General features: G+C 40.5%; 4 protein-coding genes across 11 annotated transcripts; 1 reads left to right on the top strand and 3 right to left on the bottom strand.

Moving 5' to 3' along the window:
* Positions 1–54: 54 nt before the first annotated feature.
* On the bottom strand, positions 55–16844 carry LOC134179884 (inhibitor of Bruton tyrosine kinase-like). Of its 7 annotated transcripts, XM_062646894.1 has the most exons (32): positions 12201–12330; positions 11783–12135; positions 11618–11711; positions 11390–11529; positions 11229–11339; positions 10753–10838; positions 10597–10693; positions 10388–10540; positions 10194–10330; positions 10017–10131; positions 9821–9902; positions 9676–9717; positions 9298–9571; positions 9125–9230; positions 8414–9066; positions 8256–8345; positions 7816–7898; positions 7724–7761; positions 7550–7649; positions 7445–7494; positions 7328–7379; positions 7086–7264; positions 6987–7023; positions 6665–6927; positions 2289–2329; positions 1643–1721; positions 1345–1391; positions 1152–1292; positions 919–1083; positions 776–862; positions 305–335; positions 55–247 (listed from the first exon to the last, which is right to left on the bottom strand). In XM_062646894.1, exons 2-32 carry the CDS (start codon positions 12113–12115, stop codon positions 116–118), a joined length of 4038 nt encoding a protein of 1345 aa, XP_062502878.1. In that variant the 5' UTR covers positions 12116–12135; positions 12201–12330; the 3' UTR covers positions 55–115. The 7 variants fall into 7 exon arrangements, with proteins under 7 accessions (XP_062502878.1, XP_062502876.1, XP_062502879.1 ...); XM_062646892.1 differs by having other exon boundaries at positions 11783–12331; XM_062646895.1 differs by having other exon boundaries at positions 6689–6927; positions 11783–12331.
* Positions 2340–3659, bottom strand: LOC134179892 (uncharacterized). Its single transcript, XM_062646907.1, has one exon. It carries the CDS (start codon positions 3182–3184, stop codon positions 2495–2497), a length of 690 nt encoding a protein of 229 aa, XP_062502891.1. The 5' UTR covers positions 3185–3659; the 3' UTR covers positions 2340–2494.
* Positions 12343–16492, top strand: LOC134179888 (uncharacterized). 2 transcript variants are annotated; one of them, XM_062646902.1, is made up of 20 exons: positions 12343–12434; positions 12783–12806; positions 13571–13762; positions 13865–14142; positions 14209–14227; positions 14294–14370; positions 14430–14529; positions 14604–14676; positions 14740–14860; positions 14919–15030; positions 15090–15172; positions 15229–15328; positions 15379–15454; positions 15515–15590; positions 15653–15731; positions 15794–15864; positions 15925–16030; positions 16091–16154; positions 16209–16284; positions 16351–16492. In XM_062646902.1, the coding sequence occupies exons 1-20, from the start codon at positions 12380–12382 to the stop codon at positions 16438–16440; spliced, it is 1872 nt and encodes a 623-aa protein (XP_062502886.1). In that variant the 5' UTR covers positions 12343–12379; the 3' UTR covers positions 16441–16492. The 2 variants fall into 2 exon arrangements, with proteins under 2 accessions (XP_062502886.1, XP_062502885.1); XM_062646901.1 differs by lacking the exons at positions 12343–12434; positions 12783–12806 and adding an exon at positions 13310–13370 and having other exon boundaries at positions 13441–13762.
* LOC134179889 (pleckstrin homology domain-containing family D member 1-like) lies at positions 16560–21438 on the bottom strand. Its single transcript, XM_062646904.1, has 15 exons — positions 21283–21438; positions 21129–21222; positions 19849–19944; positions 19705–19781; positions 19552–19643; positions 18850–18902; positions 18088–18182; positions 17940–18033; positions 17759–17884; positions 17639–17694; positions 17486–17576; positions 17385–17426; positions 17247–17321; positions 17116–17179; positions 16560–17053 (listed from the first exon to the last, which is right to left on the bottom strand). The coding sequence occupies exons 1-15, from the start codon at positions 21402–21404 to the stop codon at positions 16725–16727; spliced, it is 1506 nt and encodes a 501-aa protein (XP_062502888.1). The 5' UTR covers positions 21405–21438; the 3' UTR covers positions 16560–16724.
* Positions 21439–21442: the final 4 nt, after the last annotated feature.

Genomic DNA, 21442 nt, shown 5'->3' with positions numbered 1-21442 from the left:
TAATTAAGATTTATCAAATGTAGGTTTCCGACAAGTTCCAATAAATGTTCATTGAGATATTCTCTGCTAACAGCATAAACTAAGATAGGTAGGTATTCTTGTTGCCAGTAGATGGTCAAGACTTACACACCCTTTTCCATCTTTGTTTACTTGGCATGTCAATCACCCTCATCACTTCAATTGACTCAGCAGGGTGAAATGGACCACCATAGTAATCTAAAAGCTCGTCAATTGCGCGGTCTTCAATCTACACAAAAAGTCGTTGCAAGGTATTGAAATCACAACAATTCGAATATAGATAGACCTGAATGATGACCAGTGGTTTGTTGAGTGACCTGAAAGTCAAATGGAGACAAACATTTAATGGTCTGTTCATCTGATGTTGCAGCAATATGAAAGTCACTACAGCTGTGCTATGGATTTCTACCATTATTGTCAGCTGTCAAATTATGCGGTTTAGGATTTAGGACGCATATGCACAGCATGTAGACCTGAGCCTGACACACATGCATTCACGTCACCCGCATGAGCAACCGCCACAGACTACTAACTTCCATGCATTTCAAAGTTCTGATTAGAGTCTTCACAGTTGCCATCATCAGAACTTTGTTAAAATAGCTTCAATGTAATCGTAAATGATGCAAGCAATTTTGACTATTAAAGTAGATACAAAAACAAACGTGATAGTTTGTGTGATCATGTTCTCCAAAACTCACACTAGATCGACCCCATTCACTACAGATTCGAATCTGCAGGTGTAATGACAAAATCTCACCTTTGACTTTCTTCAAGAGTCTTCTGTTCTTGCAATCTAACAATGTTTGCAAGAGATTCTGTTGGGCTACAAGGAACACACCATCCTCTGTATGGAAAATGTCCCTTTAAGCATATTAATTTCCTCCCATCAAATACACATACCGTGGAGGTGATGTCACCTCTCTGCTTTTGCATGCTGATTGATCTTGCTTGCATAATGATACAGTGTAGTCCTTCTCTTGGTTATCTTCATAATTTTCCAGCTGCTCAGCTATTAGATGACGAAAGGAAACAACAGGATTTGATGTCCGCTGCCATACAGGTTTCCTACAGTTCACAGTTAGTTGGCAATTTATCAGTCAATGCACTCATCACTCCATACGTGTCAAACAAACCATGAAGAAGGAGATGGTGACTGGTTCAAAGAACTTAATGAAGATTTATCAGAGCTCAGCCTACGTCTTTGCTTTTGAGATTTTCCTAACCCGCCAACTGACCACTTAATAGCAGGGTTGCCTTCCTCTTTCAGCATTAAACTAGGAAGAAACAGTAACTATGACAGAAACATTAGATCAGCAAAGAGCAGACCATGGATTTTGTTTGACAGATGGTTGTCTTCCTATCATTTGTTCAGTCTAAGTAAAGCTGCCATCAGTCAGGTATGAATTACCATAGACATGTCCACAACACACGCACACATGCTCCCTCACATGCATGCACACACGAATGAGCATGTGCGCTTGCGTACACACACACACACACACACACACACACACACACACACACACACACACACACACACACACACACACACACACACACACACACACACACACACACACACACACACACACAGGACTCACACAAAAAATTCACTTTGTATAACCTTTCTTAAATGTAGTTGTTTGCCACTCTCTTCCTCTTCAACCATAATTTCTGCTAGAGATGTTGATCTCACCTGAAAACTAAAAACAGACTTGCACTATTACTAGATTACACTTCTTACTAGGTTAGTATGTATACAGTGCCTATATATATATATATATATATATATATATATATATATATATATATATATATACATTTTAAACTTCGAAATTGTGGCATGTATACAATAATCTTTGTTCTTATGACTTCTCTAACATTTCAAAAGTTGAAGTCATGCAATTGCAAACTAAACAGTTGTGCAATTGACCTCAACATATTAATCCATGAAAAGTCAGCTCAACTACCTGAAAATTCTTTCCCATCAGATTGAGACTTGTAATAATCAGAGTACGTCTATGGTGTGCCTCAATGCACAAACATTTCTCATAACATCTAAAAACTTCAAATACGTACAGTGCATTCGTACTAGCCCACACCAGCATAGTGCTCACAAACACTGTTTAGCAGAAAACCATGCTCATGTGATTCCTTCATAACTAAACAGAAAAATTCTCTCATGTCAGTCACAGCACGTATGAGAAATGAACATATTCGTTACGTTAGCCATTTAAACTAAGTACTATAACTGAAAGAAAAACAATAACCTTTGCTGACTCCAAAAACTTGACTGATCAGCAAAGCATTCCTGCAAATAATCAAACTATGATGTTAGTTCCAGTCAGAATTATACAAAAACAGAAACATACAATAAAGAACTACATTCCATTCAAAACTAGACATATATATATAGTATATTTTAATTTTTTTATATTTTACCCACTAACAGTGGGCAAACAAATCACACATACTCCTACATAACATTGTCAACATTACAGATGGCTAGTCTGTCCAAGATCAGTTTAGCATTATACCGCCAAAGACTAAAAGAAAGTTGTTGCAGTAAATGCTGGATAGCTCTAGAGACCGTTGTCCCTGTAGTTAAAACAGCTCTTCTTGCTATAATTTTTAAAATCTCTAAAGAACTAGGAAACCAAACTCCCAGTGCCTCTACAACTAGAGAATAGAAATCACATCCAGCTGCGTTAACTTCATCTTCATACTGTGCAATCTTCTCGGAGTCTCCTCCAGCAGCTGCTGCTCCTGGTTGGGTGGCTGATTCTAGAAGATATGATGCCTGTAGGGAATTCCTAACGGTCACATCAAAATACGCAGCTCGGCCCTGCAGGAAGTCAGGATGAAACACATCCCCTGGTCTGGCATTGTTGTGGCTGTTGCACCGTTGCTCCTTCTTGCAGTCGCGGTTGTCAACAAGAACTGTGTTGAAAATGACGTCACAAAGTGTGTCATGCCTTTTATTTCTTAGTGAGCCATGACCACAACCCAAGACATGATCTCCATGTGGATCGATGACAGTACCACAAGGACACCTAACGGACGAAGGAGGAGATGCAAACACAGGAATGCCAAGCCACATACAAAGAGCAACCATAAATTCCTGAGGAGACATGACCAGGCCTAATTTCTGGTTAGGTATTGCCATAAGCCATGCCCCGGAATGTCTGGTGGAGACTGAGTTGAGACGTGCTTTATCTCGTAAGTTACTTTCAGCCTTGATTTTCCGTAGCAGTGATGAGTCAAGAACGGCTTGGAATTCGCGTTGTTTAGAAGCCTTGAAATCAATATCCTCACAGTGACAGTACACTCCTTAAAATCTCTCAAGTTGGTAGTTCACCAGAAACTATCAAATTCTGGTCGAATGAGGCGAGGTTGACGTGCTCACTGCTATCCACAAATGACGTAGCATGCCCAAGCAATTGACTTAATAATTTGCAAGTTGAATTACAGGTTCCAATGAAGACTGCTGGAGCTGTCCTGCTGGCTTCTCTTAGACCAAGGCCACCAAGACAGACTGTGGTAGGGTTGCCTGTTTCCAACAGGCGTCAGACATAGACAAATTGAACATCTTCTCTAGGCAACGACGCACACCATGATCAAACCGGCTAAGGGGAACAGTTCTGATTAGATGATTTATTTTACACAGGCTAAGACAGCTGCGTAGAAGGTGCATCTCTACTTGGGGGTCTTCGAGATCAGAGAGATGATCCTGACAGAAGAGAACATTGTCCACTCGTTTGGCAAAGGATTGAGTAAAGAATGAATCAGACCCGACAACTGGAGCCCCTAAAAACTCTGCACCTTCTGAACTCTGATTGATTACGTATAACCTCTCCAGGGAACTCTGGAAATGAAATGTCACCTGATGGCCAGAATACCTCACATTTCTTCTTATTAATGTAAAGGCCATGTGATGGGCCCTTTGATGACAGTAAATCCAGGAAAGCGACAACAGAACTGCGTTTTCCTACGAAGGTGCCATCATCTAAGTACCAAAGCTGGAGGTGCAGATCCGGTATGTCATCAATATCATCAAGGAGCTCCGGATAACTGACGAAAAAAGGAGAGGACCCAGAGGGTCTCCTTGCTGAACTCCCCTGATGATCTAATGACGTCATTCCCAAAGTAAAGGTTTCCATGGCAGTGATATGACCATTGAGACCATGCAAATAACTCCGGAAATTGAGTATGTACACGTCGGAGAAAGGACCCTCGCCTACACTCATTGAAAGCATTTGAGAAATCAATTTTCAGACAACAGAGATCCTGATCGTCCACATGTGATTCTATGAAGCTGGAAACACAGTGGATAGCAGCTTCTAACCGTCCTTTAATGCCAACACCAACTTGGCCAATGGGAATGAAAACATCTGGCAACTTTGATCAAACTGCCATGCAGCAGAGGCGGCTGGCAAGGCGTCTTAAAACTTCTTCTACTGCAATTGGCCTGATTCCGCCTTGTTTCTTGTATAGAGCAGTTAGTGGTGCTCCTGTAAGCCAAGGAGCTAACCAAGTGTCTGCTTGACCAGAAAGAAGAAAACACATGAAATGTGTTAGCTGATCTAGACAATCTCTTGCAGAAGGGGTGGTCATTCCATCAATAGCATCTAGAATATGCTGACAGCGCAATTTTGAACCACCAGGGCTAGTAGCTGGAGGGAAAGCAGGAAGAGCAGCCAAAACTGAAGCAGAGGAAACAGTCAGTGGGGTGGAATATCCTCATTCCATTCAGGAAGTAGATGTTCTGGGTGTCACTGACGTAACTCATCAAGTGCTGAAGGGTCATCTAGAGGAGCACAGCCCAACGAACCAAGTGCTTTCATGGCATTGCTGTACCGACCTTCTCTAGCCAAACGCAGAGCTCGCTTGGCATTTGATTCAGTGACTGTGAAATGCTTGGATTTCTGGTTATGGCGCTTGGCATCAATTCTAGCATCTTCCCAGAGACCAACAAGATCCCCTGTCTGCCATTTCTGAAGGCGTGAGCAGTTCTGCTTTTACCACATGACGTTTCTTCTTTTCTCCTCTTAAAGGACATCGAAGGACAGCTTTCGGCAGTAAGAAAAGGCGAGCAAATCCCCACACACCATCACATGTAGCATGCCTTAATTCTTTAGCTAATACCTCAGCAAACAAGGGGCAGACATATATATATATATATATATATATATATATATATATATATATATATATATATATATATATATCATCTTACAACTTGCCAGACAACTGACACTTTAATTAATGTAGTTTATACTGTACATCACACAAAACACTAAATAAAGAATCACGCAAACGCTACAGCTACTACAATTAATTTCTGATCTAACGGTACTTTTTCTAAATTCTCATTTTTCAACGGCTGTCAGTTCACAGTTAACAAATTGCACTGATGTCCACTCACAACCAATCTCTACAGTTTCATATCAACTAATCAAGCAAGAAACTTGCACTACCAGCTATAATACTGCTGACTCTACCAATACAAACTCAAGAGAAACATAATAAAACAACTGCAATTTTGACTATCATTTAGCGAAGTAGGAAGCAAATTAGAAGTGGTCGGGCCTAACGTGCGCTACTAGGCGGAAATAGTGCACACTAGCTGCATGGGAGCAACGTCCTTCACGGAAGAAGCAGACATGGTTACACGCATGTGCACAGTAGGAATGACCTCGATGCCCCAATGTAGTGCTGATTTATTGAACAATACAGTATTGTAAAATTGTTGATTACATAGACTAAAGGCCTGTCCACACTAGACCAGAATGATTCGCGATTCGATCGGGATAACGAGCGTCCACACTGCACTTTGAAAACACTACCTCCGCCTCATTTTTGATATCACGTGACTGATGACTGATGAGAACGTGTGGCTTCTTTGCTTGTGGAAAGCGTTGATACAGCGACGTAAGGTGAGCGAGAACAAAGACGAGTAAGGAGTGCTAGATGTTCGGACTACAAGCGTATACGCGTAGCATACGTGAGAATAACACCCATAATTTCTAATTGGATTCAACCAATCGCAATCGGATCACGATCAAAACCACCTCCCGATGTGGATGGGATTTATCACGATCCAGTGGCAAGTGTGGACAGCATTGCAGTTGGATCGCAATCGGATCCAGTTGCCAGTGTGGACAGGCCTTAAGGAGCAAACAATCATGTCTACTAACAAAGTGGATAAACCATCTACAAATATGTTACTTATTTAATCATGTATTCCTAAACTGGAAGTAGTGCCAATCGTTGACTGGTGAAACTCAATTTTTCAAAATCTGGTCGGGCTAGCCGACCTGTTCCTACGCCTATGTCATTCACACTAAAATCCTTCTGTTAACCAATTCTCTGATTATGTACTATCACATAACAAATCCACAGTTCCTACATACTGAGAGTAGCTGCAAGTTGTCTAATGTGCCACACTACTATAGAAGTTTAGTTTCTATCTCAATTAGCTCCTCGGTCATTCAATTTAGCAAACAATATTATAAGCCTCACCGACTACGAGTGAGTGGTAACTAGTAAGTCTCCCGTGGTGCCTTTACTAAGAGTCTAGTCTAGCAGCAATATACTACACAATTGCAAGTACACAAATTATCTAATCAACAAATGATGGGCATACTTGTTGAAGTGGTGGGTTTTTCACCTCTTTTTTGGAATCAATGTTAATAGAAGACTGATACATCAAACAGCCAGATTCTGGTTGCATTCCCATTTTTGGCTGTAAGTCTTCCAATCCACCAGAAATCATCTTTCCAAGACCATCATTTACATCAGGACTTGTAGTTGACTCGTGTCTCACAGAGAACTTTCTCTTGTTAGCTTGTTCTTTGCCATTCAAACAGTCCAGATAGCCAACAGATTGAACCTCATCAAATGAAACAGCTGTACCATACCATATACACAATAACAAAGTTCCAATGAACAAACCAGAATGTACCCACCAGACATTTTCAAAACTCTACAGGCTACATCTGGTATCTGTACAAAAGCAAATAGCTATACAAAAACACAATGGACTGCCCCAAACTAACTCTCAATACCAAATTCCTATAAAAAGCGGTGATGTCATCAGCCAAAGATCTGCTTAAGTTGTTAAGACAACCTCCCTCTAATAAGTCTGCCAAGTTGCATGAAATGAATGTCAGTGCTGCTGTCTTCAACTGAGAAGCACCATATAAGTCAGAAAATTCCAAAATCTCAACAACTGTTCTAACAGTCACTAGCAATAAAAAAACATCACTATCAATCCTTTGTGATGCAGAAAGGAAGCCATCAAACTGACTCAGCCTTGAAATAGCTGCTTCGCAAATCTCCTTCAACCTGACCATTAACATCTACATAATAAATAGCTCATTAGGATAACTAAACCACAAGACAGAACAGAAAGAAACAAACTTACTTGGTCAGCAGCAGTCAATACTGATCCAATGAAGTTCAAATCATTGCAACCTTCAACAAACAACTTCTGTTTGACAATAAGATAGGGCTGACCAATTACACCTACTGTTCACCAATGCAGCTTCATCTGAGTAGATAAAATCAACAACAACTTGCATAACCATTGATGAAAAATGTAAATACAGAGAAAGTGGGCCAGATACAGTCTGAAGCCAAAGAAAATGTTTACAAACACTGCAAGGAAATGGGCAAAATAGAACCAGACTGGCTTTGACATCACCTCTTTCCAGCCCATGGTCAACATGCTTCGAAAGTATTCTGAATCAACAATACAGTAAAGAGGTCAACACAAACTAGACCAAAATATCTCACCAGAACGAGCCACTAAGATGCACTTGTGACATCCTATGGAGATTCCATCCTCTGCTATCAATGTGACATCATGTAAATGTGAACTACATAGCAAGAAGCAGGTCACAATTATCATTTGCATACTACATTTGCATGTCAGTTGGATCTAATCAAGTCAGTACAAATTTGATCATAACAAAGAGGTTAATTACATAGTAAACAAAAGATCAACTACAACACTCTGAAAAACCCACTCTAGAACACTTTCTGTTTATAATAATGTTAAGTTTCTGTCAATGTTGGCAAAAAGATTACAGATATCTCTAAACAAGTGTGCATAGTTAGTATTGCTGTTCAACCATTTGTGGCTAATATCCTCTAGTTATGCAAGCAATAGCTCAAGACTATGCAATAACAACCAGTGAGAAAGTAACTAGACATATAAGAATTAAACTGTATACCATGATTTCTGCTCCAACAGTTCACCAGAAAACAACTCCAATTTCAAAGAACGTGCATGTCTGAGCTTCTCTGAATACATCTCCTCCAAACTAATTAACAAAGTAAACACTTTCAACACTTCATTTCCAAATCCTATTTAATGCCCAATACCACCTACCGCCTAGTCAGGCCGGTCACTTTAAACCTGATAGATGCTTCATATAGCTTCTCTACCGCCAAAGATAACACATTGCTATCTCGATGACTTGGTGTCTGTTTCCTGTGTGATTTTACTTCTTGCTCCTCTTCCTGTTTAATAGCCTGATACATAGCAAATGCTGAAGTAGAATTTGGAGACAAGGGAGTTTGTGTTGTTTCTGAATTAGCACCACTTTCCACTGCAAACCCTTGGCCTGCAAACTGTGTTGAAATCAACCAACTTTCTGAGTGAAGACGAGTAACTGACTCTGTTTCATCATCACTACAAAAAGTGTCTTCATGTAACTGCTGACTGACATCATTCAAATTAAACAAACAGCCAATCAAGTCTTCATGCACAAAATCTTTGTGGCCGTCTGTTTGACCATCTTCTGAAAGTGAGAAGACTTCACACTCTTTGCTTCCACTGCTACAAGTGATGGTAACAGTATCAGAAACAGCCTCAAGCTTGCCAGTGTAAAGAAAGGAAAGCAGATGAGTAAACACGTTAAGTTCAATATTCTTCACTTCAATAGCTGAAGATTGCCTAATCGCAAATAGATCTCTGAAATAAGAACTTTGACTAGCAAGAACAACTTTGTGAAGGGGAAGCACATTATGTGACTCTCCAACCTAGCAGCAGACAGACATCAAAACAAACTAGTTTAACAACAACAGCAAGCTGTCCTACTTTCACAAGAACATCATGAACCGAATCCAATGGATCTGCCTCATCCAACAACAGCTGCATGTCGGCAGCAAATGAAGATAAAGAAATCTGAGGAAACTGAGAGAGACTGTCACAAACCAATAACATTAATTCTAATCAGTTCAAGATCAATACCTTCATGATTCTGCAATAACCTTAGTATTGGATCATGACATAAAACAGCTACATTTTGTCCTTTGAAGTCACAAAACACTTTCACTACACGATGAAGTTTTTGAAGTCGTTCCAACACTACAACAGACTTTGCTTCTCGATCAGCCTCTCTGCATTTCCATACATGCCATTCCAAAGGCTTCTTGTAGAATGTTGCTTTATTGGGACCAGACGCTGAAAATAGAGATGACGAGCAAACTCTTTCATCAGATATTTTGGGTTGAACAAATGATCCTTTATAAAGTTGTCCCTTAACTGCAAGACATTACACATATCCAAATCATATTGTAAACACCAATAAAGAAAGGACACAAGCATGCCAATATGAATAATTATCTGAATAATTATCCATAACATACCTGACACAAGGTACACTTCTCTGCCAACTTTCACATCAGCAACTAAAATACACAAACAAAGATAAACATGGATAGCAATCACAATCAGACAAAGCATGACTTAGGACAGTGACAATTATCTGAGACTAACAACAAAACAATTCACCTACAATACTCTTGATGCAACCGTTCTTGTTCAGCCATCGACAACGGGACATTGCTCTGAGACCAGGAGACCATTTCCACACCTAAAATCCCACACTATATAACAAGGTAAATGGACAACAGAATTTCACATGTAACTATTCATTGAAGAAACATAATAAATATGTAGCTTTCATGTTAGTACATGCATGACTAACCTCTCCATATTTAGTAAGAGCCAAAAGAACAACCATTCCCACATTAATATCTGATTCACTGTCACGATAGGCAAGAGAAGCAGAAATGCATAGATCGAGAGGAAGCTCACTTGGACTGTTACATATATGCATTATTACAAAATGTAAAATCACAATCGTTCTCAGTTTGGCATCAACCTAAATGGTGACACAGCAATCTTTCGACATGTGTAGTCAATTAACACAAAGGTATCTCCATTAGAAGTACAACAGGCTGTTGCTGAGTCACTAGCACACAACAGCAACATCTTGAACCCTTTCAAAAGACCTGTAACCTAAAAACCAACACAGTACTAGTAATCAACTAACCCACACAATGACACCAAGCAAACCTGTTTAGGTACATACTGCATGATGTCAGTTCCAGAATATCCCAACTGGCCTATGTTTCTTCCCCAGGTGTATAATTCATTCTCAGTGCAAACAGCCGTGTGGTAGCGACCTGCTGCCACATGTGTCACTCTCTGTCCTTTGAAAAACTTCACCTGTAAACTCATAAGTCTCCCACGTCAATTAAAAAAATTGTAATAGTGTTAGTTACCCAACGAGGAGATAAACTTTGCTTACAACTTGAGCTTTGTGAGCCACCATAGCCAAGTTGACAACAATCATTAAGTCCACAAGTTGATACCTCACCACTAAACATGCACTATTCACAGTAAGCTCTATAACCATTCATCTACGTCAGAAGTCCAACCCATCACTAAGAAAGACAGTGTGATCTCTTGCAGCAGCAATACACACACATTTGACACTTTTCAAAAATTCAATCTGCTTTGGAACCTAAACAATCATATACCATATATGATAAAATATTGGCAAGGAATTTATTTTGGCGTTTTGGCAGATTTTTCAGCAACCGCCAATACAAAATCCGCCATTAATTAATTTGGCCTCCGGGATACATTGACGTCATCAGGCACATGGATCAGCAAGATGGTAGGTAATCCCTGCTTGCCGTCTGTTGTGCCTATGCAGTAGTTGGAGAAGTTAGGGAAATGTCAGCCACTAACACAGCTGTCAATTACAAACACATCAAGACCACTTATGGTAAGACATATATCAGTTATCAAACAACTATGTCCAACCACCAAAATAAAATCCGCCAATATGCTTTGTCTTATACCATATCACTCTAAATAAACCTGACATCTAGCCATTTAATTATCTCACCACATGACTCTGTTCATCCCCATGCCCTAGTCTACCTCCATGCCCATGGCCACAGGTAAACACTCTGCCATCAGTGGCAAGAAACACAGAATGAAATTTACACAACAACACCTGAACAAGAAAAATTAGAACTGCCATATTGAGATGTCTAAAATCATTACCTGAATGACATTAGCAGAAGCGGGTCCCATTAAAGCACACACACGTTCTGGGTGAGCTCGACTTGCTTCATCAGCATGGCCAAGTGTCAGGTTATTATTAAGTCCCCAAGTTAGAACCTCACTACCACATTTGATATCTCCTGGAAACATATACTCAGCATTGTAACATATATATTACAAAATTAATTAGCGACAATCAAAAAATACTGTAGCTGTGTTAACACTCACTTTCAAAGAGTTTTCGAGTCCATTGTCTATTGTAGTCTAATAGATTTAGAGGAGTAATACCCTCTCTGTCTTCTTTATAAACATTTGCACCACGCTGGGAGAGGGACAAAGGCATTCAACATCAACTATTTAAAAGTGTCCTCCACCTACCCCTCCAACACGTACTTTAATCAACTCTATAGCTGCTGCGATATTTCCATAATAGACACTTCTATGCAGAGCTGTCCACATTGACTCTCTGTCAGTTTTGTCTATTTCTAAATTGCAGTTCTCCAACATCCACTCAGTCATTCCTCCACCTGCTGATAAAGACGCTGCTACGTGCAACGCTGTGCGTCCGCTGCTGTCTAGCAAACGTGGGAGCTTCTTGCTAGCTTTACCAACGAGACTTCTCAACCTTTGATAGTCAGACAAGTAGGTAGCATAAGACAAAAGATCTCCAAGAGACCCACGAAGCTGCTTCTGCTTTCTAGATCCACTTTTCTCAAAAGTAGTCATTTGCGATTCATGGCAGAATACTAGAGATGATTAATGGATGGAAGTCCGCTCCAATGTGCTTGATTGCGTTCTACAAAAGTTTCACCTGCTCTCGTTCCAGTTCTGCACTGCTAGTAAGCCATCGTTGCTGAGATAAATATATTCAGGCCACAAAATCACCGTTCAAAAAAGAAACTGTATGTACACGAAAGACGTCCCTACTCTCCATTAGACACCGACAGAGCATGCGCAAACCATTTACAGCAGGTCTAAGTGTCGGTCAAAATGAGCTCCACTATTGTGTTCTCTCTGCTCTCAGTAATTGCCGCTTTTGGTTCCGGTAAGCTACAATTTGTATTATTAGTAAATCTAGTCGTGCTAACCATGATAAATTTGGCGCCATTACGCGAAAGCCCCAGGGGCATCCGGTTCTGCACGCTGCGATGACCAATGAGAAGGCGCAAAGCCGCTAGTGGCGGGAACGACGAGAAAATTTAATTCTTTTGAGCTTAGAGAAATCGGTTGACGAAAAATTGTACAGTGCGTTGCTGGGTGGTCTTGATGGCTTTACAAAGTCACGTCACTTACATTGTACGTCTGAGAATGGAATGCAGAGCAATCGGAAATTATAACCAGTATTACAATCATTGGCTTCCAACTGTAAATATTGGTTGTTTTCTTTGTGTAGGCGTAAGAGGACAATGCCAACAAGGTAATACAACACGGTCATGAGCTCTGTGTGTCGCATTTCTGTGGCATGCAGTCGAGTGGCTTTATAATAAGACGCGACGATAGCAATCTATTGCGTGTAATAGAAGTCTGAATAAATCTGTTTGTAGATGTAGTAATTCAGAACAATGCCCCCTATGGACGCACTCTGTTAGTGCAAAAGCACAAAGTTGCAGCTCCAAAACAAGCGTAGTTGATAACGTCAATTAACCTGCACGATCTAGACTTGAGAATTCGGAGGTTGTGGCACGCGAGTATCTAGTTGACCGATTTTGTCGACAGCGGTACACTTGGTTGTGTTTACAGCATAGTGGAACAATGAAAGGCGGCTTCTTTTTACACATCATGATACAGTAACCAAACAGCTGCGGTAGACACTAGTAAGATCCGATGTAAACGGACGGCGGAGTTACTCATTGATCAATTGCACGGATAAGCAGTTCGTGACACGTGCTGCCGTTCTAAAGGAATCCGACGGTGTTTAGAGTTGACATTTCACATTGGCGAGAAAAACACCCAACACTTAGAGGAGAATACATACTTACAAGTATCAGTACCATATAGATATTTAATGTTTTGTTATTGATCGTGGTCGCGTATATTATATATGGTCACAGCAGTCTAGCCCAGTCCGACCATCAGAGAGACTGACAAATCATAGCTGATATATGGTCATGTTGCAATTCCCCGTTGCAGTCTGCGTACCCCTATTACTAGTACTTGATGTGAGTCTCGGCTGTTCAACAGGCTGGAGTTTCTTCAGTGGTAACTGTTATAAGTTCGTGGCTTCACAAGATAGCTTCGTCGGAGAGCCTGTCACTGCCACGTGGAGTGATGCTCGCATGACATGCCTGCGACTAGGAGGAGACTTGGCCAGCGTTCATACTCCAGCTGAAAACGACTTCATACGGAGAGAATCAAGACAAGACGTGTGGATAGGTGCGTGATGTGCTGTACCATGCATGCGGAGGCAATACAAGCAAGCGACGGCATCACGCGCGTTCAACGACTTGCAATTGGCGTGTGTGTTTGTTTATGCAGGATATAACGAAAACCGGTCAGGACATAATCCCCCGCTGCAGTTCCAATGGAGTGACGGAACATCAACTTCCTATGACTACATGAACTGGGCTCACAGACAGCCGCACTACTCAACGAACGGTCACAGTAATCATATGCTTGGATGCGCATATCTGACGAAGGGCGTTCTCACACGTAGAAGAAGACAACAGAGTAGTGCTAACCATGTATACAATCATCCAGGCCAATGGTATGCCAGCAGTCAGTGTTCAACGATTAAGAAGCAATATGTCTGCAAGGTAAATAAAGTCAGCAATAGCAGCTTAAATAATTCTTTTTCTTATCACATTTCTGCCTCTTTCTAGAGACCCGCCTGTTGCTACGGTAGGTTGCTGCTCGTTCTAGACAGCCAATATAGAGATGGGTGTTTGTAAGTATTGTATGATGTAGACATAAGGACCGCTGTAGCTGATCTAGTTCCAAATTTGGATACCAAAGTAGAAGGGACGGTCACGTTTCAACAAAACGTTAGCATATTTGGTCCATTACCACCAAGGTACATCTACACAATTTTGGTTTTCTTTAGACTCTAGGTGGCCCTACTGTTGTCAGAGGAGTCATCTCTGGACTCAAGCCTAGATCTAAACACGGCTTCCATATTCATGAAAGCAGCAATCAATCAAATGGTATACATCTCAGTTATATACCACCACTACACCAGATATCTCATACATTCTGTTTCTGTGCTATGCTGTTCTAGGCTGTCTCAGTTATGGTGGTCACTACAATCCCCACTATCATCCTCATGGTGGTCCAAATGATGGTAATAACAGGTTAGACCTGTTGACATGGATGCATCCAGCTAGCAAGCCCTTACACTGATTGCACAATTATAGACACGTAGGAGACCTTGGGAATATCATTGCTGATGAGAACGGTGTGGCAAGTTTTACAATACATGAAGAATCACTGGTGACTCTGTATGGCCCAACCACAGTTTTGGGAAGAGGAGTTGTAGTAATAACATACAATACTTACCATGTGTGACAGACTGGTCTAACAGTGTGTCTCACAGGTTCATGCTGGGGAGGATGATCTTGGAAAAGGTAGTAACATTGGCAGTACCACCACAGGAAATGCTGGCGGACGCCTAGCATGTGGCCCCATTATTTGCAGAAGTTGCTTTGGTAAACCAATGTAACCATGTCATCCAACTCGTGGTTATGTGGTTCTTTCTCCTTTTCAGATACTTTGAGTGCAGTGGCCAATGTGAAGTCTGATGATGGTAAAGCCACCGGTATCTTTACATTCTATCAAGTGTACCAAATGGTATACAACAACAGAACTTCAATCCACAAAGATTTGTACTGTATGTGGTGTTCTAGGGTTTAACCAAACAAATGGTTGCCTACCAGACTATCTCTACTCAAGGTTCATACAACCATGCACAGTTTGTAACAATCCAATATGAAGACTTCGTGAAAAGTAAGTTCTTTCATGAAATATTGATCCATCACTTTCACATCAGTCTGTAGAGCCCGATGGTAAAAAGTGCAATGCACTGTTTATGAACAACATGACAAAAGAGCCAGCAGACCAAGTTTCCCATGGGTAACATCAACTGCACTTTCTCTTCTCTTTTTAAAAGACTATTTATGTAATAATGCACAGACATCTCCAGGGAAGAAGTTCACAACGATCTTTCAATACTGTGGCAATAACCTCCTTCATTGGGGCAATAGCAGTTGTAAAAATAACCTCTAAAATCATTTATGTTGCTACATGTTCATACAATGCTCTTTGCTGCAGTACAAGCTCAGCCACCGAACAGATGAGGGGACAGAGACACAGTCAATAACTTTGTGTGGAATGGTATGGCCTACCCCATGTAAGAAGTTCAAATTTAGTTAAAAAGAAATGCAGACAATCTGTTTGGGCTACCTGTTGCAGATTCTAAATGTGCATGTGTGGCTCTTCAAGCTAATAACAAACAATGTGGAGAGCTGTGTTTTAGACAACAGGTAGAAGAGTTTATTTTTGAAAGATGCAACATCTGTACATGAAGTTGTTATCTGACATAGACCTGTGGAGGCCCAGTCACCATTGAAGGAAACATTAAGGAAAGCTGTCTATCGGCTGACAACAACGTAGCTGGGTTAAGTGGCTTAGACTATGCCATACCAGCAGGTATTGTACCAAAGTTTGCAATCACAGCAGCTGTCTCTAGATGTGTACATGGCTTTCTAGACCAGTGTATGGATGCTAACTACGATCGAATTGTTGAATTACCCGTACAAAGAGACAGCAAAGGGTTTGTCAGTCAAAACACTTACAACACTTGGTTTACAGTTTGTTTCATTTTCAGAACAGCTCAAATCTGCGGAACCTCAGTTGGATTTTCACTAAAAGAACCAAGCTCTTTAGCAGGTCGCACGTTTTTGGTAAGGCATTTAGTTGTTCAATTCAATCATTTGAGCAAAGAATTACATTTCCCCTTCTTTATGCAGCTCCACGACAGTCATGGGGATCCAGTTTCTTGTGGAGTGACAGAGTACCGTGCAAGTTGCCCCAAAACAGATTGTCAACACAATCGATAAGTGGAAAGTGACAATACGCAAAGAAAGTATTTGGGAAAGAACTAAATGAGCAGACAAGAGTAACGAAATTAGATACGGCATTTGTAGAGCATATAAACAAGAAAAATAGACAGCACTAGTTAGAAAGTATAGCAATTCCAATCTACTTTATTCAACATTTAATATTCAGAATCAAACAATGCCTAATTCAGCAGCAGATAGCATGATTTCAAGCAATGGGTGTTAACACACTGCTTGAACATTTGGCAGCTAAGCATTCACAACATTAAGGCTTACCACCAATTCTAGTCTGCTTGCGTTGTTTCTATATGCTGATTCAGATCTTCTGGACGATGTTCTGTTGTTAGTTTCCTTCCTTTCTCCTCTTCCTCTTCCTCTTCCTTCTTGTCACCCTTTTCCTCCTTTTTCTCATCTGTTTTAAGCGACTCGCTGCCGTCAACAATTGCTGATTGTTCTTGTTCTGCTTTCCGATCAATCAAAGGAGATGTTTCAGGTGAGCCAGAAATGATGCCAGACTTACGAACATAACTGGTACGAGCTAACACAGCATCTTTCATGATCCGAGGTTTCTCTGCATCTAGCCTAGCCTCTTCTGCTGCTTCCTCAAAAAATTCTATAAGTGACAGAGATTGTACATTAATCAATGAGTGGTTAAAAACTATTCATAAACCTCACTTCTCAAGTTCTGAACGTCAAGTTCAATTTCAATGTCCAAGTTGATTCCACTTTCTCTTAAAGCCTGAAATAAACACATCCTACAGAATCACAGCAGAGACAACCAATTAATTTTAGATGACTACACATACACGATCAACTCTCTTTAGGGAATCTTCTGCCAAACGAAGTCGCTTTTCTGTTGCCACACGCTGTCTTTTTTCTGTCTAGAGTCATATGAGTCATTTTATAATACAATCATTCTTTGAGAGCCTAACGTCATTTAGTACAAGATAAGCCTTCTCTTTGGCTTTCTTCTCTTGCTCCACAATCTAATCCAACAGCATCACAAACACACCAACAATGCTCATTAACCCATTTAATTAACTACTTTAATAAGTTCTTCCTTCTCTTGTACAATTAATGACTGTCGTTTCCTTTCTTTTTCTATCTTTTGCTTCTCCTCACTTTCTTTAAGCAAACTACAGTATACAATCAGGTCAGCACAACAAAGTTCCTATTAAACCACAAATCTATTTCTCACAGCTCCTCTGCCAACTGATGTTCCCTGGCAAGTTTTTCTTTTGCTGATTCCACTGTCTGAAGTTAATGAAGAAGGTACATCAAAGCCAATAATTTAGTGTGGCTGACACCTAGCTGTTACCTGCAATGTTTCAGTCAAAGACTGTGTCTGCGATGCCAGCCTCTCTTTTTCTTCCAAAAGTTGTGAGGCTATTCGATTGCGTTCCTCCAGTTGACTAGCAGTAAGCTCTTTTTCTTGGTTAAGTTCCTTCAAGCAAAGTTATTGACACAAACCTACAACCACTCACATCCCAATATCAAACCGTGAATCTATCTTGCAAACTCTGCAAAGATTGTGTAATGTGCTCTTTGTCTTGCTTTACTTGACGAAGAGTTTCTAGAGTGCCTTGAAGTTCACTGACACATATAAGCCTTTACATATTTAACAATAAGATTCAGAATAACCTCAACCTCATAGTCACTTCCTTGTCTTCCTTAAACTTTGCCAACTGCTCTTCAATAGACAGTTTTTCACGAGCAAGATCAGCTGCTTGTTTCTCTAAATCCTGTCAACATACTATGTGTAAAAATTGCCTATGGTTATATACACTCCCAAGTACTTCAAACCTAATTTATTGAATGCAAACAGTTGCTAAGCACAACATGCATCTAACTGAGTACTGTACAAAGATCTTCAGAATTACATTCCTTGATCTGCATAAAGAGATCAGAGCTGTACGTCATAAATGTCCAGTCCTAGAGTACACGAGTTAGACGTTGACTCAGTCTGTTGTAACCCCTAAACTCTCTAGCTACACGGAGAATAAAATCAATCAACATATCAGTCAAAGAATGTCAGTACTGGTAAATGTTGTGCACAAAAATTCCAATCCTTTGATCAAGCTGCTGCAACTCCGTGGTCCCCAATGAATGATGCCTGATTCTAAGTCAGAGCAAGCAGTTCAATCCTGTTGATGGCTAGAATCTTGTCCAAGCATACAACTTCAACCAGAAAACCTTTTCATTTGATAAAGATTCATAATAAAGTTTCTCCCACATAGTGCAGTGCTGAACACTGTTATACTCATCGACACACAAGCACTTGACTAGACCCAGTTGCATACAGTTGTCGGTGTCCAATTCCCTACTATTATTATTTATTGTCATGCATTATCATTCCTGTTATTGTCATTTCTGTCATGCAGTCCGTTTTTCTAAGCAACCTGGAATTACCTCTTTCTTTCCCTTCTCCTCTGCTAATGCAGTAGCTTCATTGTGCAGCAGGTCTACTCAAAAGCATATGCTTGCACACATAAAATACTCATACCCCGTTTACACGAGCACGCATAGCAAGCCGAGCCAAGCCATGTTAGCCCAGCATTCTAGCCTACGTTTACACGAAACACTCTGTAGAAGCGAGCCAACACTCTTAATAGGTGTGTCATTAATTAACTTGTGTTCGTTACTTGAGATTGACATAGCTTGCATTTGCTCATGTTTGCAATGGACAGAAGTCAAGCTGCTCATGTTTCTAAAAATGCATAGGACATATACGAGACATTGTACTAATCATAGGAGACGTAGGTCTATCGCCAAGCGACTGTTGCAACAACAAAGTTCAAAAGATTTGTTTCTTGCACATCTTGGTTGCTCCACAATCGAATAAGACAGAGTCTCCGTCTCACTCCATGCCATTTGTACCAAATGAGCATGTGCAACTCGTTTTCCAGCGCGCTATGCATTTACACGATGTACTTGACTCGAGCCAGGCCGATCTGGCCCAGCTAGAAATACCAATCCGAGCTGGCATGGCTAAGCACGGTTCGACCTAGGCTCAGCCCGCGTTTACACATACTGTACAAACCAAACCAGTACGGGCTGGCCCGCTTACAAGTGCTTGTGTAAACGGGGTCTTAGTTCTTTACAGAATGCTACCTTTAACTTTTTCTTGCTGTTCAGCCATTTTCCTACTTTCTTGCTCCAGCTGGTGAATCATAGCATCACCCAATTGCGCATTCTTCCATGTACTGAATAAGAACAACTGAGTTTGACAAGTAGTTAACACCCAATGCAACAGTCCAAGCCAACACTCTGCCTGAATTTCTGATCATGTCTATCCACTTATCTCTTTCTTCAGCATTTTCTGCAGCAAGCAGAATTTTTCCCTAACGCCACCACCATACATAATCAATGTGTAGTAATCAACCAAAGTTCAAACACAAAAAACTACACCTTGAAGTCTCGATGCTCAACTATTAAAGGAAACTTAGTCTTATCTCCAGATTCTGATTCTTGTTTGACAGTGCAACCACCCAATGGAATAACACCCTAAATATACAGTACATAGCCTTTGTATGCATTACTACTAGCAAAAAGACTAACAAATCAGATGAGAACAAACAAATCACAAAATAATGAAAAAGAAAGCACTACAGTGCTGAACCCTAGGCGCCAAAAAATTGACTCCTCAGAATTAGTAATGTCCTTCCAAACACACCCCAAAGCAGGAAACTTACCTATGCGTGTGTTCCTAGAACACCCAACAATTGATTTTAGCCTCAACAACGAGGCACAGATACGTACTCCAATCACAACAACACCAGGCAGTTGTTGCACAAGTACTGGCAAGCACCTACTTGCAAGCATGAACAAATTAATACCACGTGCATGTCACTAGCATCTGGACACTTGTTTATACAGGTGGCTGAGAAAGGACAGGTAGTCTTATCATCAAACACTAAATGACTTGGATGCGGCGCTTTGTTGCAGGTTCACTTACTCTCCATCCGCTATGACCTTGAAGATACACTCAAAAGTCATGATCAGTAATCAAATCGGAATGTCCCGGGTGACTCCGCCTAATATATATATATATATATATATATATATATATATATATATATATATATATATATATATATATATATATATATATATATATACATATATATACATACATATATATATATATATATATATATATATATATATATATATATATATATATATATAAAGGACAAGCTCCATATGTCAAGATAGGAACCATAACAGTGAACGCACGCTGTACATTCAAAGTTGTTTACATATGGTTGTTTCCGTCGAATGGTTGAGTGAAGTATTTCCGTCTAGTTGGTGGCCATTTCCGGTAAGACGTCCCTAGCTACACCCTACACCTACAGATTAACAACTGAGTCCACAAAAATGCAAAAGTGACACCAAATATCACGTTTCTTCCAATAAGTGCCGCACCTTTTATCCTTTTGTTAGTGCGGCAACTATTTCTAATCCCTCTAGGTCTAGGGCGCATTTAATTAATTAAAAACGAAAGCAGTGTTCACTCTCAGAAATAAACAGCCTCTAAACTAGCTAGACGCTAGTACTGGTCGAAAGTTAGTACAAAATAGTGAAAGTGGCAAACTCGACAGACAAACAGACAGACAAAGTTAAACACTAAGAGATGACAAAGGAGCGCTGTAGAGATTGCATGCCGACGACGTAGACGAGGCAACCACCTTGGGATGGATGTTGAAATGATGAGATCTCTCAAAGCTCCTTTTCTCTGTTTCTCCATAGTAAAGAATGAAACCTTCTTTAATAATAAAGAATCTAGAGAAAAGACGGTATCGTAGCAACTAACGTCACGCCCACAAATTCTCGACTGCAAACCGTCTCTGCCATTTCCCTTTTGATTTATGACCGAATGGCTGCTTGAGAAGTACGCCACTCATCTGAACTTTGGTGTCAATATCAAAGCTCTCATCTGCATCTCCGCCACCAGAGAGAGCCATGCCTGAGATGAGCGTCTAGACCGATTGGTCAGCAGTTG

This window comes from Corticium candelabrum, chromosome 5, assembly GCF_963422355.1.
Source record: "Corticium candelabrum chromosome 5, ooCorCand1.1, whole genome shotgun sequence".
Classification (NCBI taxonomy): Eukaryota; Metazoa; Porifera; class Homoscleromorpha; order Homosclerophorida; family Plakinidae; genus Corticium; species Corticium candelabrum.
Note: the sequence above shows the minus strand (reverse complement) of the source record. Positions and strands in the feature narration are given on the sequence as shown.